The sequence below is a fragment of the Fusarium falciforme genome, chromosome 2 (genome assembly GCF_026873545.1).
Source record: "Fusarium falciforme chromosome 2, complete sequence".
Classification (NCBI taxonomy): domain Eukaryota; kingdom Fungi; phylum Ascomycota; class Sordariomycetes; order Hypocreales; family Nectriaceae; genus Fusarium; species Fusarium falciforme.
This window is the reverse complement of record NC_070545.1, coordinates 4465618-4480060: the sequence shown is the minus strand read 5'-3', so window position 1 is coordinate 4480060 and position 14443 is coordinate 4465618. Positions and strand designations below refer to the sequence as shown.

Sequence of the window (14443 nt, the reverse complement as noted above, 5' to 3'; positions counted from 1 at the left end):
TCCGCCGGGACCCCAAACGTTGCCATAGCCACACAAGTCTCGGCACCCATCCTGCACAAGACCCGGGGATACACTTGGTTTTCCAACTCCGTCCTCCAGATCTCCACGCCGTCCCGAGAATGAATTCGCAGTCCGGGGTAAACGAGCCCAAGACCCGGCGGGCCTGCGAACCCTGCAGGTTACCTACACCTCCATTGTACGTCTCATGTTGCGTCCAGCCGACTAACCTCTGTGGACAGGCGAAAGAAGACAAAGTGTCCAGCCGAGAAGCCTGTCTGCTCGTTTTGTACTCGTCTTAACCAGACTTGCTACTACCTCCCTCGCGATCGGCGACTGAATGAAGGGAGAGGAAGCCGCGTGATGAAGGGGTAAGCCTCTCTGTTGATAGACATGTTCAAGTTAACATGCCGCTCGTAGGTCGTCTAAGGAGCGCGTCAAGAACTTGGCGTCGAGGGTGGGCCAAATCTATGACATGTTACAGTTCGTCTCCATCGTCGCTTTGTTTCTCTTTTACCTTTCTATAACTTGACTTGCTGGCCAGATCACTTACCGATAGAAACGATGATGCCACCGCGGAGCCAATCTTGTCCTCCCTCTCTGAACAACGACTCAGCTCCACAAGCGATAGTTACATCATATCTAACCCCTCCAACTCGTCCGTCAGTCCGCCTTTCGATGCAGATGTTTGGTGAGTGCTGGGCTTGATTGACTCGTGCTCTGCTGACAGTTAAGGTCTCCTTCCAACCCAGAGCCCCCAGCTCAAGTCTTGGATTATCTGGTCAACGTCTACAAAACCAAGATCTACTTTCAGCCGCTTCCATTGTTAGCCCTTGCTGACCTGCCTACTCGAGTTCCACGCTTCCCGCGTTATCTTCGCTGGAGCTTTCTATCGCTATGCCTCCGCCACTCGGAAAGCTACTTCTATCACGAGAGGGAGGCACAGGCTGTCGAATTTTATACGGCTTCCTCCCAAGAACTCACGATGACCTTGGCAGCCGAGGGAGTAGCAACGGCCGAAGTGATACAGTCTCTTTGCTTGCTAGCACTGGGCGACATAATGGGTTCGTCCTCTCAGCCATTGGTTTGTCTTTTCAGTTCTAAACGCAGAAGTAAACAAACAGACCCGGGCCTGGATGTCTATCGGAGCTGCTGCAAGACTAGTATCTCTGCAAATGCTGAGCAGACAAAGTACCTCGAGGACCTCTGACGATGAGGAGACATATTCGAGATGCTACTGGAGCGTGTTCACATTGGAGAAGGCGTATTCGCCGGCGATTATGGTCTTGGACCGTCTCGACAATCCGCCTCCGCTCCCTCCCAGCCCTCCTCTCCCTGCCCCCGCAGCAGACCCCGACACTGAAGGTGACATTATTACTTCAGACAACAGCGACCCAGGGATCATCGCTCCTAGCATTCAGATTATTTCGATATGGGGAGATATCACAACATATCTAGGAGAAATTCGACTTGGAAAGACAGAAATACCATGGTCCTCCAACTCAACCTATTCACGACTCATGGTGAGACTTCAAGAGTTTGAACTGGACCTCAGCCCACCTCACCGCTTCGAAAACATTCTCGTCAAGCGTCGGACTCCCGCGGAGCTCCTCAGCTACCGAGAGTACTGGACGCCGTGGACAATAATGCAACTATCCTCTCACGCAGCCCTGGCAGTGCTCCACCATCCCTTCATTCACCTAGTGGCCCTGCGGGATCGGTCTCGCAAGACGCAACCCAAGATCTTTCTTCAACAGGTCGTGGATCAGGCCCTATTTCACACAGGCTGGGTGATTCGGTTGTTGCAGACCTTCGAACAGATGGAGCTCGAAGTAAATGATCCTGTGATGGGACATCAGGTTGCGGCGACTGCGATTATTCCCTGGCTTTTCCAGTTTGCGCAAGATCATCATATTGCAGAGAAAGCACGCGAAGGTCTTTATCTATGTGAGAGGTTCCTTGAGCGCCTTTCTCTTCGCTGGCCTCATATACGCTACAAGGTTGGTCTTCTATAGGCCACAATGGCGGCTTCTGTTAATACTATGATAGCTGCGAGTCCTCCGTGATCTTCATTCCGCGGCCGAGAACGGTCTGGACAGTTCCATGGTCACTTTCAACACCGCCAGTTTCTGGAAGATCCTCGACTCGCCTCCTCCAGACAACATTTCAGGCGATCCCTGCAACTCGGCTGACGCATCAACATCGTCTAACAACGATCCAAACGCTACTCTTCGTGTCACGACTAAGTTTGTTCAGCCTTGGGTGGATGAGCACTCGGGACAGAAGATGAGCCAAGTCGACCCGCCGTTCTTCTCGCCTGATGCGGGTAGCGATTCTATGGGGCAAGTCTCACTGGATGACTTCTTTTCGCAGTTTGCGATGAATGAGGCGTTGTGGACTCAACCAGGCGTTGGGAACTCGGGCTTGATATAGACTTTAGATATAGGTGATGTTTAACGCTACCTAACGCCACCGTGTTCACAACTACTTCCATGGCAGTCATAGCTGATGCCCTCTTCTCAAGAGGTGCGACGTCACAATAATTTGCAATGCTGTAGTGACAAGTGCCAGCCCTCGCTCTACTCCAACCCCTGGTCAGATTGCCTCCCCTCAGCACAGTGCAGCTTCCGCGACCTCCTGCATCTAATCCGCTTGCCTTACAAGCTGACCTCTCCATTGCGTTTTCTGACACGCATCTGTGTCGAGGGGTCCCCGGATGAGCTGAAGCCGTGCTTGACAATTGGTGGCGGTGCGTCGCCAACCAGTTCAAAGTGATACTTCATGATGAAGGAGAGAATGGCAACCTTGGACTGTCAGTATGACATATTTCAACATATTTGAGCCACTCACATACACTACCTAGAACCATAATCCCAGATCAGTACAGCTCCGGACTGAGGCGCCTCTGCAATGGTCTGGATGGGCCGGGAAACACTAGGCTTTGGACCCGCCTCAGATTGCAGTTCCCTTCAGTCACTTCCTTGTTTCCATCTGTGATTTTGAGGGGAAGAGGCTCGCTTCCAAGGAACTTCAGACGATCTTCCAAAGAAACAATGGTCTTCTGCCTCTTGTTCTGTTCTTCTGTGGCATCCTCGTCTAGATCATCGGGATCGCCTTCCCCGAGTTGATCTTTGGCATCTCTGGCCTTCGTCAAGTGCTCGTAGGCTTGCTGGATGAACGATGCTTGCAAGTCGGAGGCAGCAGAGGACTCTCGCAGAAATTTGGCGTCCTCCGTAAACTTCCAGGCAAAATAAACCTCTCCTGAGAATACAAACCGGGGGCCAGGATCCGTTGAGTTCCTCCAGGCTTCGTGGGCGCAAAGAAGGAGAACTCTTCGCTGAGGGAATCTTCGTTGGTAGAGGGGAACCGTGCTCGCTAGTATGAGCCCTCTTGGGAAAGACAAAGAAAAATTGGCAAAGTAACGAGAAGTGGCATCGCCCAGTACCATCTCTACCGCGGTAACATCTCCAACCTTGCAATAGTGCTGTCCAAGGTATCGATAACAGCAAACTGCTTCGTCCCAACCGTCATCTTGGCTGAGGTATGTGTCAATGCTCTTGAGGCAAAGAAGTATCCAGCTTGGGCGGAAATTCGGAACAACATGATTTTCCAAGTCTTCTGCACAGCTTTCCCACCATTCTCCTTCCATATCCAGATCCGTCGGGTCTTCATTCGCCCCCAACGGCCAGATCACGGCTTCCGCAGCGAGAAGCAGTGTAGGAGGCTCTGGTAGTTCAGTTCGATAGATCCAAGTTGCCTGAGCTTGTCTACCAGAGGTCCAATTGTTTGAAAGTCTTGTGTTTTTCTATCGTCATGGAAGCATTTCCGAATTTGCAGGCACTTTCGACATGTTAACTCGGATCGCTCGTACTCGCCGACAAGAGCAAGGTCGGTTGCTAGGTCGGGAAGGTCGTCGATGTCCTCCGTGTACAATGGATGCTGTTCATCAGTTGGTAATGAACCAGCACCATCTGCTGCCTTGCAGTACCAGGACCGGGCCTCCTCTAGGTCTCCTTGTATAGCGAGAGAAGTCGCAATGCAGAGCTGAGTCTCACGTTGAATACGTCTGTCGGACTTTTGCTCCTCTTGATCCCGACCTGAAGGCCCCAGGAAGTCCAGGATCTTCAAACTGACAGCGACGCATTTTTGAGTGTCATTCAAGAAATCGAAAGCATCCCGTTGGATCAGTAGTGGATCCAGACACATTGTGTGTTTCGACCCCTCGCCCATAGCCACAGCTTCGCCCGCCCACGACGCTGCCTCGGCGTAATTTCCCTTGTCAAGATATTCTTCTGCAACCAAGTATAGACAACGGATCCTCGACTTGATTTCAATCGCGGTGTTACGGAGCAAGTACTCCCACATGCGGTTGCTGGTTTTCTTGCGCTCCTTGCCCACGAGATCCCTCAGACGACATGCCGTCTCCTTGGCAACTTCCTTACCCTGATATATCAATGAAATCGTTAGTTCAACAAGCGCTCGCACCTTATAGAACTGATTCTGCGGCTGTGGGGGAAGCTGATCGAGTATACCGAGAGCTTGCCACAGAATGTCCTCGACGTCATCCCAGTCCTTGGCATCCTCACGGTTCATCCCAAATGCAATGTCCAGGAGACATGCAGCTTCAAATAGATCTCCTTTGCCCTTTGATTTCCTTATAGAAATTGTTGCTAATCTCTGGGCCATAGACCAATCGCTCCGATAAGCTGCAAGTGCCTTGCCGAAGAAGATCATAGGGGCTGGAAGCGAATCCATTGAAAGAGCCATGAGGTCTGTAGCCGTTTCCCTGAAGCCTCCCAAAACGTTGGAAAGGGCTTGGACCTTCTGGGAGACTTGTGGGATGCCGAGATTCTGTGGCTGGGCTAGGTAGTCGGGCAAGGCACGGAAAGGCGTTTCTCGTATTCTCGACACGAGCTTTTCAGGCTTGCTGAAGCCTGCCAAAGGTTGGATATCTCTCTTCTGGGGAAGATCTACGGGAAAGAGTAAGGATAGCGCTTCCCATGACTGGTAACGGCTGTTGGCAGGGCCGAATTGGTGCCTCCGGTGCTCTAACTCGATTTCGTACGCGTGAATGAATTGTGAAATTGGCAGATTGATGCCGGCATCCACCAACTCGAGCCAGTACAGCAACTCGCCCATCTCGCCATCCTGTAGCCCATTTTGAGCAGTGGAAGCTGCATACTCGAAAAGGAGGCATGCTTGTCTTGTCCCTGCGAACTGAGCGAGATAGGGATTTGCCCAGCTTCCACGCCCGAGAGCCATAGCCTTTGCAAAATGATAAGGGAAGAATTTTGTCGAGTGAAGGAAGAAAGGGTATTTGGAAGGTAGGTCTCGAGCTCCGTTGTCTGTAAGCGGATACCCCCAGTCCAATGTCTCCATGTAACCAAGGCAAGCAGTGCACATAGATTGCTGAGCCTCCCCAGGATCAACTCGAAAGTAATCAATGTCTGAGTCTTCATCTCTCCATTCTTCAGCCGGACGGGTCAAGAAGTCTGCTGCGGAAGTGTGGACAAGATGATAGCGCCTTCGGTGACACGGAGAAAATCACCACAGGAATCAGTGATGCCCTCCACAGCTATCAAGTCGTCCTCGATGTTACCGCTCGTGTTCTCCTGTGAAGCATATGCATAGCAAAGCTCCTCAGCCGTGAGAGGCTCAGGGCATGCCAGAATGGTAGAAAGAATGCCGCGAGCACGCTTCATCGAGATTGAGGGCTTTGCCAAGGTGCCCCCGGTTCGGCCCATCAACCGTTGGAATAGTCGGTGGTACTCGCGGTCGAGATCATGAGGCACTTGACTCAGAGTCTTCTTGATCTCCCGAATACTGTAGCATCGTCGCAGCTCCTTGAATACTAAGGTGGCCCAGAGAAACATGATTTGTGATTTGGCCTCGAGGGTCGTCCGAACAAGCTCCACAATCTCCGCATTCTGTATAGTGAGGGCATCCTGCAACTCGACTGAGATGGATCTTCGCATATCGTGCTGTACCAGGCTTTCTGTGACTTGGATGGTTGGCGGTGATTCTCTCAGGAGCGTGCGCATAGTGGGTTCGCGTCCAGATATGAGTAGATGAATCTTCGGGTGTTGTTCCACAAGAGCGAAGACGGCTTGCAAGCACTTGTCCCCTCGACTGATCCAGTTATCAGTGGACTCATCGATACCGTCAATGATGCAGTAGGTGTCAGAATCGACGAGACATAATGCTTTGTGGATAACACCCAGGACATTGCGTTCATTGAGACTGGGTTCTGTAACCAATGGCGCTGATAGTTGCTGAAACTTGACGTCTGGAAGGTGATTCAAAAGCTGCCACAGAATGGTGCGTAAGAGATCCAGTAGCTTCCGCTGGGTTTCACTGCCAGCCCAAAAGGAGAAGTGCAAGGCAATTTCTCCCCTGTCCTCCAACCTTTCGGCAATGGACTTGACCAAAACGGATTTGCCGCATCCTTTGATACCGTAAAGGCACAGAATACGGCCAAGGTAGTTTGTTGAAGGCGAGGGTGATTTGCTAACCCACGGGGTAAATACAGTGTGTGACCAGACCCATTCGCAGGTTTGGTCAACCCTTCTGGGTATAAAGCTGTCGTTCGATGGTCTGAGAAGCGTGCGCAGTTTCAACCTCAAATCGGAATATGAGATTTCCAGTAGCTCTGGGCGGAATTAGAACTGTGGCGAACCTTGCATGCTTCCATGACCTGAGTACTCACCTTCAGCCTGCCTGTCATGATGATGGGCAAGGATCAACGTCAGAGATGTTTTAGCCTGTGTGAGGCGGGTAAGCGACTCCTTGAGGGTCTTGTCAAGGCTGGTTGTTAAGAAGATTGCCTTTCGAAAGAAACTGGCGGGGTCCTTGGTGATCTTGGAAGATTGAAGTTTGTCCTTGATGGAGGAGAGCTCAAGCCGTAACTGAGTCAAAGCAGGGGAGAGCCTCTGCAGTTGAGATTGGCCAAGGGGATTTTGTCGCCATCTATTTTGAAGGTCCTTGAGGGTTTCCTCGATGTCTTTCAGCTGCAGATGCAACTCTTCCGCTGTTTTCGTGGCAACCTTTCTCTTGGCCAGCCCTTGACCCGCCGTGGTCAGGGCTTGAACGATCTCGATGAGGCCGGGAATGGCCGCGATGACGCCAACCACTTCCATTGTGGATGAGAACACCACCAAGCTTCGGACAGGGCAGCTCCAAGTCAATTGAGCATCTTTAGCGGCTTTTCAGTTGATTTGGAAAGAAGACAATGTTCGAGTCGGGCTGAAAACGACGGGGTTTTCATCTTGCAGATTGTCACACCCCAGAGCCTGATTCTGCCTGAACGCCTTCAACTGCTGGTTCTATTTTTATAAAAGCTTGGCGCATAAGGCTCCCAACAGAGGTTCTTAGTGCCGGAGTTGTGCCTTGGGTATCAATTATTCTGGCGCCCTTTTCGTTGTGGTACATGTCCGGGATACTGAGCCAAAAGGCCGAGGTCGGCAATGACAGGCATTAAGCCTACGAGACAGGACCACTTCACAGATGGGGCCGATTTAGTCACTTGCGAAGTGAGCCGAGAAGAGACATCGGAGGTAGAGTGGGATGTGACGAGGAAGTCTTACGTGAAGAGGCCTTCATTGTAAAGAGATTTGGTAAGCAACCCACCAACGTTGGTTGAAGCAATAAAAGAACCTCGTAAGCTGAACGCCTTTTCAAACACTCAGACATTCCAGTTGCACATTGCAAGCTCGATTGAAAAACTGGTTGAGCTTGCTGCTCCTCGAAGGCACAACCCAACACGGACCTCGAAACACCCGTTAAGGCACTCGAGCAGAATGGCTACCGGTTCATGCGCCTGCGGCCTTCTGAAGTACTCTTTCAACAGCGAGCCTCTCGTCTGCGTAGGAATTGACCTTGTGTTGTTATATGTTCTCTCTGCTAATCTGCATCCTGGACCTTAGGTACTCTGTCACTGCAACGGTTGCAAGCGCTCCTCAAGCTCTGTTTACACCCACAACCTTCTCGTACCGGCCGCCACCTTCACAACCTCGGGCATTGCCAAGACATATACAGACAAGGGACAATCAGGGAAAAATCGATCTTTTTACTTCTGCCAGGAATGCGGGACCACGCTTTACATCACGAGCGAGAACATACCAAGGGTCGTTGTTGTTAAAGCGGGCACTCTAGATGACTTGAGCCTAAACGAGATAAATTATAGACCGACTGTTGAGATTTTCTGCAAGGAAAAGTACAGCTGGTTGCCGGATATCGAACGGGCTAGGAAGTTCAATGGTGCCATGGGGCATTGAATAGTTGCGAGCATCTTTCAACGAAGGGGATATGCGTGTCGAGAGATCACTAGACGTATTTCAGTACCCTAGTTAGCGAGCACGCCAGGGGTTGGGCAGCGAGGATGATTGTGAAGAAAACTCAAGAGGGAATTCAATGATAGAAATGCTAGGTAGAGGGTTAGTGATCTCTAATTGTCAAGCTGACTGCGTCGGAGCTAAAGAGACTCAATGTAGAACAGGTCAGAGAATTAGAGAGCGCCTTGTAAGATAAGACCGGAGCGAGGTAAGATTAAATCCATAAGCGTCATGGCTAAAAGCTCCAGAGCCTGCTTCTACCAAGGCATCTAATTTTAACTCTGCTATTTAGTTATAGCCTAAACCTGTATTAGGACGTAATTTGTTTATCTTTCCAGGAGTAGATTACCAATTCTCATATCCGGAGAAGCTCTCGGGGAGGATGCCGATATCTCGATTAATAAGCCGACCAAAACGAAAATCAGCGCAAAGAACCGTGGAGAGCTCAGAGACTGAGATATATTTAACCCTTCTTTTGTAAAATATCCGACTATTCAGCACGACTGAGGACAAGGCCGTATCCTTGTAGTAGATCCATCATAACTTATCTTGCAACTCCTTCACCAGAAACATGTCCTTTATCACGACAGCAGATGCCATGCCCGAAACGGCACGACAGCCTCCCTTTCGGGTCCTTGCCTTCTCCAAGACAGCTGGTTATCGTCACGAGTGCATCCCTGTCAACATCGCCGCTCTACGTGCCCTTGGCGATCGGACGCGCCTATTTACCCTCGATGCAACGGAGGACGCGGAGATACTGGCCCCGGATACGCTTGCTGGCTACACGACCGTTATTTTCCTTCACACCACTGGTCCTTTTCTGAATGAAGCCCAGATGACTGCCCTGCAGTCCTATGTACGGGGCGGCGGCGGCTTTGTCGGCGTTCACGCTGCTGCGAGTGGTAATAAGGAGTCTGAATGGTATGGCCGTCTCGTCGGTGCGCACTTTGACTATCACCCCGCGCCAGAGGAGGGAACGCTGGTGATCGAAGATGCGGAGCATGAGATCATGTCGGGTAACTCGGGCGGTGAGCGACGGTGGATGGATGAGTGGTATAACTTCAAGACACACCCTCGGGACAACACGAACCTGCATGTGCTGGTACGCGGCGACACCAGCTCATTCCAGGGCGGCAATATGGGTGACGACCACCCGCTTGTCTGGTGTCAGGAGTTTGAAGGCGGTCGGTCATTCTATACGGCTCTGGGACACTTTGACGAGGCCTATGAGGATGAGTGGTTCATGGGCCAGTTGGAGCGTGCCATTGTGTGGACTTCGGGTGTGGGCAAGATGAAAGCAGATAAATAGATACGCCCAAGGGTGACTTCGGAATACCAGAGAGCTTGATGAAATCCTCTAGGTCTAGAAGGAGGGCCATGCCTATGTCCGCTACCTACATAATATTGCAAGGCATCATATCTAAGCAAATATAAAGGAGAAATTATGTGTCTTTGGTTTCAAAGTGTCAGGAACAAATGGTCCAAACTCGTCTTCCGGTGCCCAGGGGATTTCGAGGATCTCAGACAATGTTTGAATCAGGATGGCATCATCGGAGGCCATTCTTCCAAGAAAACTTTGAGCGAGTCGGAGATAATCTATACCAGAGGAGAGAACTTGAGACAAGTGCTAGTCGTACATGAGATTAGTCCAGACTTTCAGTAAATAGATCAATGTTCAGCTCCTTACCTTGTGTGCTTCCTGATGTTGATGCACAGAATCATGAGCTATGCTTTGGGCTGCCACCTCTTCGAATCTGGAGAGCCACAACAAAGATTTTCCCACATCACAGCCTTTTCTTGAAGACATGTCGTGGAGGAAACACGTCAGTTCCCTGATCCCAGTCACGCCTGGTTGTGCATGGAACCCGACTACATCGTTACTGACAGCAGCCAGAAGAACAAGAGCAGCAGAGGTGGGATACACCAAAACACGCCTATGTATATTAGCATATTCTCACATGGACTTGGGACACAGCAGACATACCAAAGAGCTGCGAACTGCTGCGTGGGTAGACAATGCATCAAGCGAATTGTCGCTCGTGCCCATGGTATGCAGTCGCCCAAAGGGCTACCACCTGTCACGCTCCGCAGTTTCATCTTCAAATTGTGGAATATGAAGTGCAACACAATAACCGGTAGTGGTAGAGTATCCCGACCAGGGTGGTGTTCTTCACGAGGCTGGAACGCTGAAGGGATATTTGCTTTCCAGCTTTCCAGATCCTGATCCAATCGTTCGGCTCTCAGTGAGAGATCTTGCTGCGATGATCGTTTTGCAGCACTGGAAAGCAGCTGACGGTAGGTGTCAAGCTGAATCCTCGCCAGCTCGGCTCGCATTCTCACAATGTCGGCACCACAGTTCATGCCTCGCACTTCAGGATACCCAACAGGATCCGATGTGTTTTCGGTCGGGAGATCTTTGTCTGAAAGGTCCGATATAATTGGAGGTATACCAATCCTGAAGGCCAGATCAATATCTAGGGAAGCGAGAGTCCAGAAAACGCGCAGCTGGCTCTGCGTCTCGACAAAGCCCTTATGAGAGCGTGAAACCTCGCACGTTTGGTATGCACGTAGTGCAAGCGTGTTGAGATGAGAGGCCATGTGAAGATCGGCATTGCCCAGCATGAACATGGCCATGATGAGTATGGCTTCATGGGCCAACGTGCTGGAGCCTTGAAACACCAACCTGGGAACTGTGGAAAAGGCGGTCTTGAAGTATGCCCACGCCGCAGGTGAGAGAGCCGCAAATGCAGAGTTTGCAGTCTTGCAATGGATTCCTAGTGCGAGCGACGCATTGCCGATTGCCAGTCTAGCCGATTTATCGACATCGTTGTCGGATTCCCGAGGAGTCAAAAGCTCTTGAAAGTGGCTCATGTCAAGAACGGGATACATCTCGCTGATGTCTTGGATTATGTCGTCGAGTCTTGACAGGACTTTGCTGTGACTATGCTGCGGACTAAACAATTGCATCTTGAATGCGCCTGTTTCAGTTATAGCTCGTATAAATTCGATGAAGTGCATTTGGAGGAATACCGGGCAAGGCCCCGGCTGTTGGATGTTGGGGACTTGGTTCGAAGGTTCCGTGATACAGGTTCTCTCCAAGGGACACAAGTGCAATGTTGTCAGGCTCTGGCTCAAGGCATTGGCTTGGGTGGGAGCCGTGGTCGTCGTGGTTGGCTCCAGTAAAGCAGATGGGGAGTTGTTCGTGTCTTGGACCTGGCCTCCACCACTGACATCGTATGACTCTGTGGAACTAGAAAAGCCTGGCTTAAGGGACTCTTCAAGTCGTTTGAGCCTCTCCTCCAATTTGTGTGCATACTCCTTGCTACCAAAGATTAGCGATGCTCGAGAAGTCGCGATATGGCTTAATACCTTTTGCCAGGACCTCGAAATTTCCGTTGCTGATAGACGCATTGAATGAGGCGCTTTTGACACTGGCAACATGACGGGCGCTGGCCATCGCATTTTGACTTGCGTTTCTGGCAAGCCAGACAAGCCTGCATACAGGGGTGCGTTAGCAGATGCATGTGGCGTATGCTCGACGTGGTTATGCGCATTGGGATATCCGACACTCACATTGTGTAATCGAGCTCGAGGCTGAGAAGAGCTGTCTGCTAGGGAAGAATAATCCATCTTATTTCGACTTTCATGAAGTCATGAAGAAGGAAAAAGTTGCCTACGTCTTACCACGAGGGTGCTTTAGAGGTTCTAACCCTCGCGCCAGATTAGTCATCCTGGCGTTTGTCATGACCGGAGTCAAATTGCCTCCGAGCTGCTAGGGTACTATTTCTGTCTAGGGTAGGGGCAACGTGAGTGATCCATGATGGAGAGCTTGAAGCTGTTTCAAAGGACTTTAAGCGAGACTAGACATTCACTAATTCTTTTTTTAGTACCAAAGCGTAGATCTCCTGGGCAAAAAAAGTAGTCTGTTTTCCCTTTTGGATATGCATTCCACATACGATTAAGACGAATAGCCGATAGTTAGCTGTTAAACTCGTCATTATAGGCAGTACAAATCGGATTAGAACCACGGATCTAGTAACTAATGCCTAGAACATTTGTCAACTAGAGAGCTGTGCTTCTGCTGTAAAACTCGTGACGTGCTTGTAGTCTCTGGCCAAGAACTACGTTTGAGAATCTGCACTGTCTCGCTCACCAATCTGTTGGAGGCGCCGCTATCCCAGAGACACCCGACCCCGCCGAGATAAATTCGCTTGTGCCGGCCATCGGTGGACCAGTCCTTGGTCTCTTTGTCGAAGTCATCCAACCGTACAGTTGGCAGTTTGCTCACTTCTTCAGTCGCGGGCCGTTCCCCAAGCTCGATCCACGCCCATATCGCCAAGGCGGCGAGCAGGACTCCAATTCCTTCGTGCTGTGCTGCTGTGGGCTTTGTTCGGATTGTTGACCATGCACGGCATGCATGTGTGACAGCAACCTTTGCCTCGTTATTATTTTGTATCCAGTGGCGCAGCTTGATGACATTGGTAGCTCGTTGGGCCTCAGTTACCCGCCAGCCGGAAAATGCAAATAGCTCCCGCACGGGCAAGCGAGCAAACAAGGATAGCAGGTGGATGTGGCTTTGGACAGCCCGAGAGAGCCTGGTCGGTGGTAAAGCCGCCGCGTGGCGTTGAAGGAGGTCTAGATATATGAAGGTGTTTTGGAGCTTGGGCGCATCATGGTACACTCCCATTGTAAGGAGTAAAGTGTTGAATTCACCGACATTGGCAACCTCGCCAGAGCAATATAGGTCAAGAAGCCTCTGACGTAGAGGGACCGGTGAGTACGAAGCTGGTTGGTGACAAGGTCAGCGGTGTCATCCAAACGATCAGGGACACATACATTTGCTCAAGCTCTCCTGCCATTCTTCTCGGGAAGATGCATCCCAGGTAGACTCATGAGAAGGCATCGGCAGCTGCAGAAGTTCAATGGGCATTACTGCAGGAGCTGACCAGAAGCAACTGTACTGGCAATCGAGAACCTGCAAAGGAACTAAGACACCATAACTCGTATTGCGTGACAAGTTTCACAAGACCTACCCATGCAAAATAGAAGAGTCGCCGCTTGCTCTCTTCACGAAGCCAGTCTTCCCAATCCATCAGAGTTGGATGGGCTGCACTGTCTAGCGGTACTCCGAACTCACTGAATTTGGCGTAGAAAGAGATCCTCTTACATAGGGTTGCAAGAAGAGCCATGGTGGTAGGCACGGCTTCAGCAAGTCTCATCTCCCCGGAATACATCATGCCGACCTGGTTGAGGACAGTGGCTTGAGCGACATGAATATCAGGCGGCGAAGTCCGAGAGCGTTCCACCTGATTTGACATTAACATTCTGTAGCCAAAGGAAGAGAGACCAAGAACTAACCCTGAGATGGATGGCTCGGCGCAGGAATTCGTGTAGATCATAAAAAGTCTGTTCGGATCTCAGGGTCCGTGAGAAGATACAGCCAACAGCGGCAACAGCGACGGCGAGTAGCCAATCATCTCTACGAGGGACGAATGTCGCCTTGTGTAAGAAGGGAAACACAGGGTGAAATTCCTCAAAGTAGACCTGTATAAAGATGTTGATGTTGTTCATTGACGGAAAGCTTTGTGCAGTAAAATGCACGTAGAATTCATTGTCGGCGTTGAGGCGAGTAAAATACGAAACCATCATCTCGTAGGTGTCTTGTGTCAGGGACGGGACATGATGGTAGTCTTCGGCCCTCCAAGACTCGAGATCTTGGCTTTCACCATCTCCGTTACTAATCCCTCGAGCACTTAATGATTTTGTTGTGTCTGCCGTTCCACAGATGGGAGAGCTTGCGTCAGCTGTCTGTGTGAAGGTAGGTGGTGGTGCGTCAGTCGCCAGCATCTCTACCTCTGTTTCGGCTGGAGATGGTATGGAAGCGGCTGCCAAAGCACCGAGCCGTTGAGATTCTTTTTCCCGAATAGAAGTTTCGGGCAACTCTGTGGCATGGCCCAGGAAATTGGTGGGATCATGGTCGAACAACGGCCACACCGCTGGACCGCAAAGGGGGTCGATACTATCCCAACCTAAGTTCTGGAAGGTACTTTCACATCCCGAGAGAAAGTTTTGATCAATGCAGAGCTCCGGAGCAGCGATTGACGGATCCAGGAGGT

The 14443-nt window shown here is 50.8% G+C and overlaps 4 protein-coding genes across 4 annotated transcripts; 2 read left to right on the top strand and 2 right to left on the bottom strand.

Annotated features, from left to right (window-relative positions):
* Nucleotides 1-119: 119 nt before the first annotated feature.
* Nucleotides 120-2430, top strand: NCS54_00329900 (Fungal-trans domain-containing protein; the record flags this gene model as incomplete). Its single annotated transcript, XM_053148879.1, has 7 exons — nucleotides 120-196; nucleotides 240-368; nucleotides 418-480; nucleotides 542-688; nucleotides 733-822; nucleotides 1190-1997; nucleotides 2047-2430. The coding sequence occupies 7 exons, from the start codon at nucleotides 120-122 to the stop codon at nucleotides 2428-2430; spliced, it is 1698 nt and encodes a 565-aa protein (XP_053004854.1).
* Nucleotides 2431-2654: 224 nt separating this feature from the next.
* On the bottom strand, nucleotides 2655-7133 carry NCS54_00329800 (Hypothetical protein; the record flags this gene model as incomplete). Its single annotated transcript, XM_053148878.1, has 5 exons — nucleotides 2655-2801; nucleotides 2975-3764; nucleotides 3869-5492; nucleotides 5546-6646; nucleotides 6704-7133. The coding sequence occupies 5 exons, from the start codon at nucleotides 7131-7133 to the stop codon at nucleotides 2655-2657; spliced, it is 4092 nt and encodes a 1363-aa protein (XP_053004853.1).
* A 1765-nt stretch (nucleotides 7134-8898) lies between these two features.
* Nucleotides 8899-9636, top strand: NCS54_00329700 (ThuA domain-containing protein; the record flags this gene model as incomplete). The annotated part of the gene is made up of 1 exon (XM_053148877.1): nucleotides 8899-9636. One exon carries the CDS (start codon nucleotides 8899-8901, stop codon nucleotides 9634-9636), a length of 738 nt encoding a protein of 245 aa, XP_053004852.1.
* Nucleotides 9637-13149: 3513 nt separating this feature from the next.
* On the bottom strand, nucleotides 13150-13898 carry NCS54_00329600 (Hypothetical protein; the record flags this gene model as incomplete). The annotated part of the gene is made up of 3 exons (XM_053148876.1): nucleotides 13150-13302; nucleotides 13352-13633; nucleotides 13686-13898. The coding sequence occupies 3 exons, from the start codon at nucleotides 13896-13898 to the stop codon at nucleotides 13150-13152; spliced, it is 648 nt and encodes a 215-aa protein (XP_053004851.1).
* Nucleotides 13899-14443: the final 545 nt, after the last annotated feature.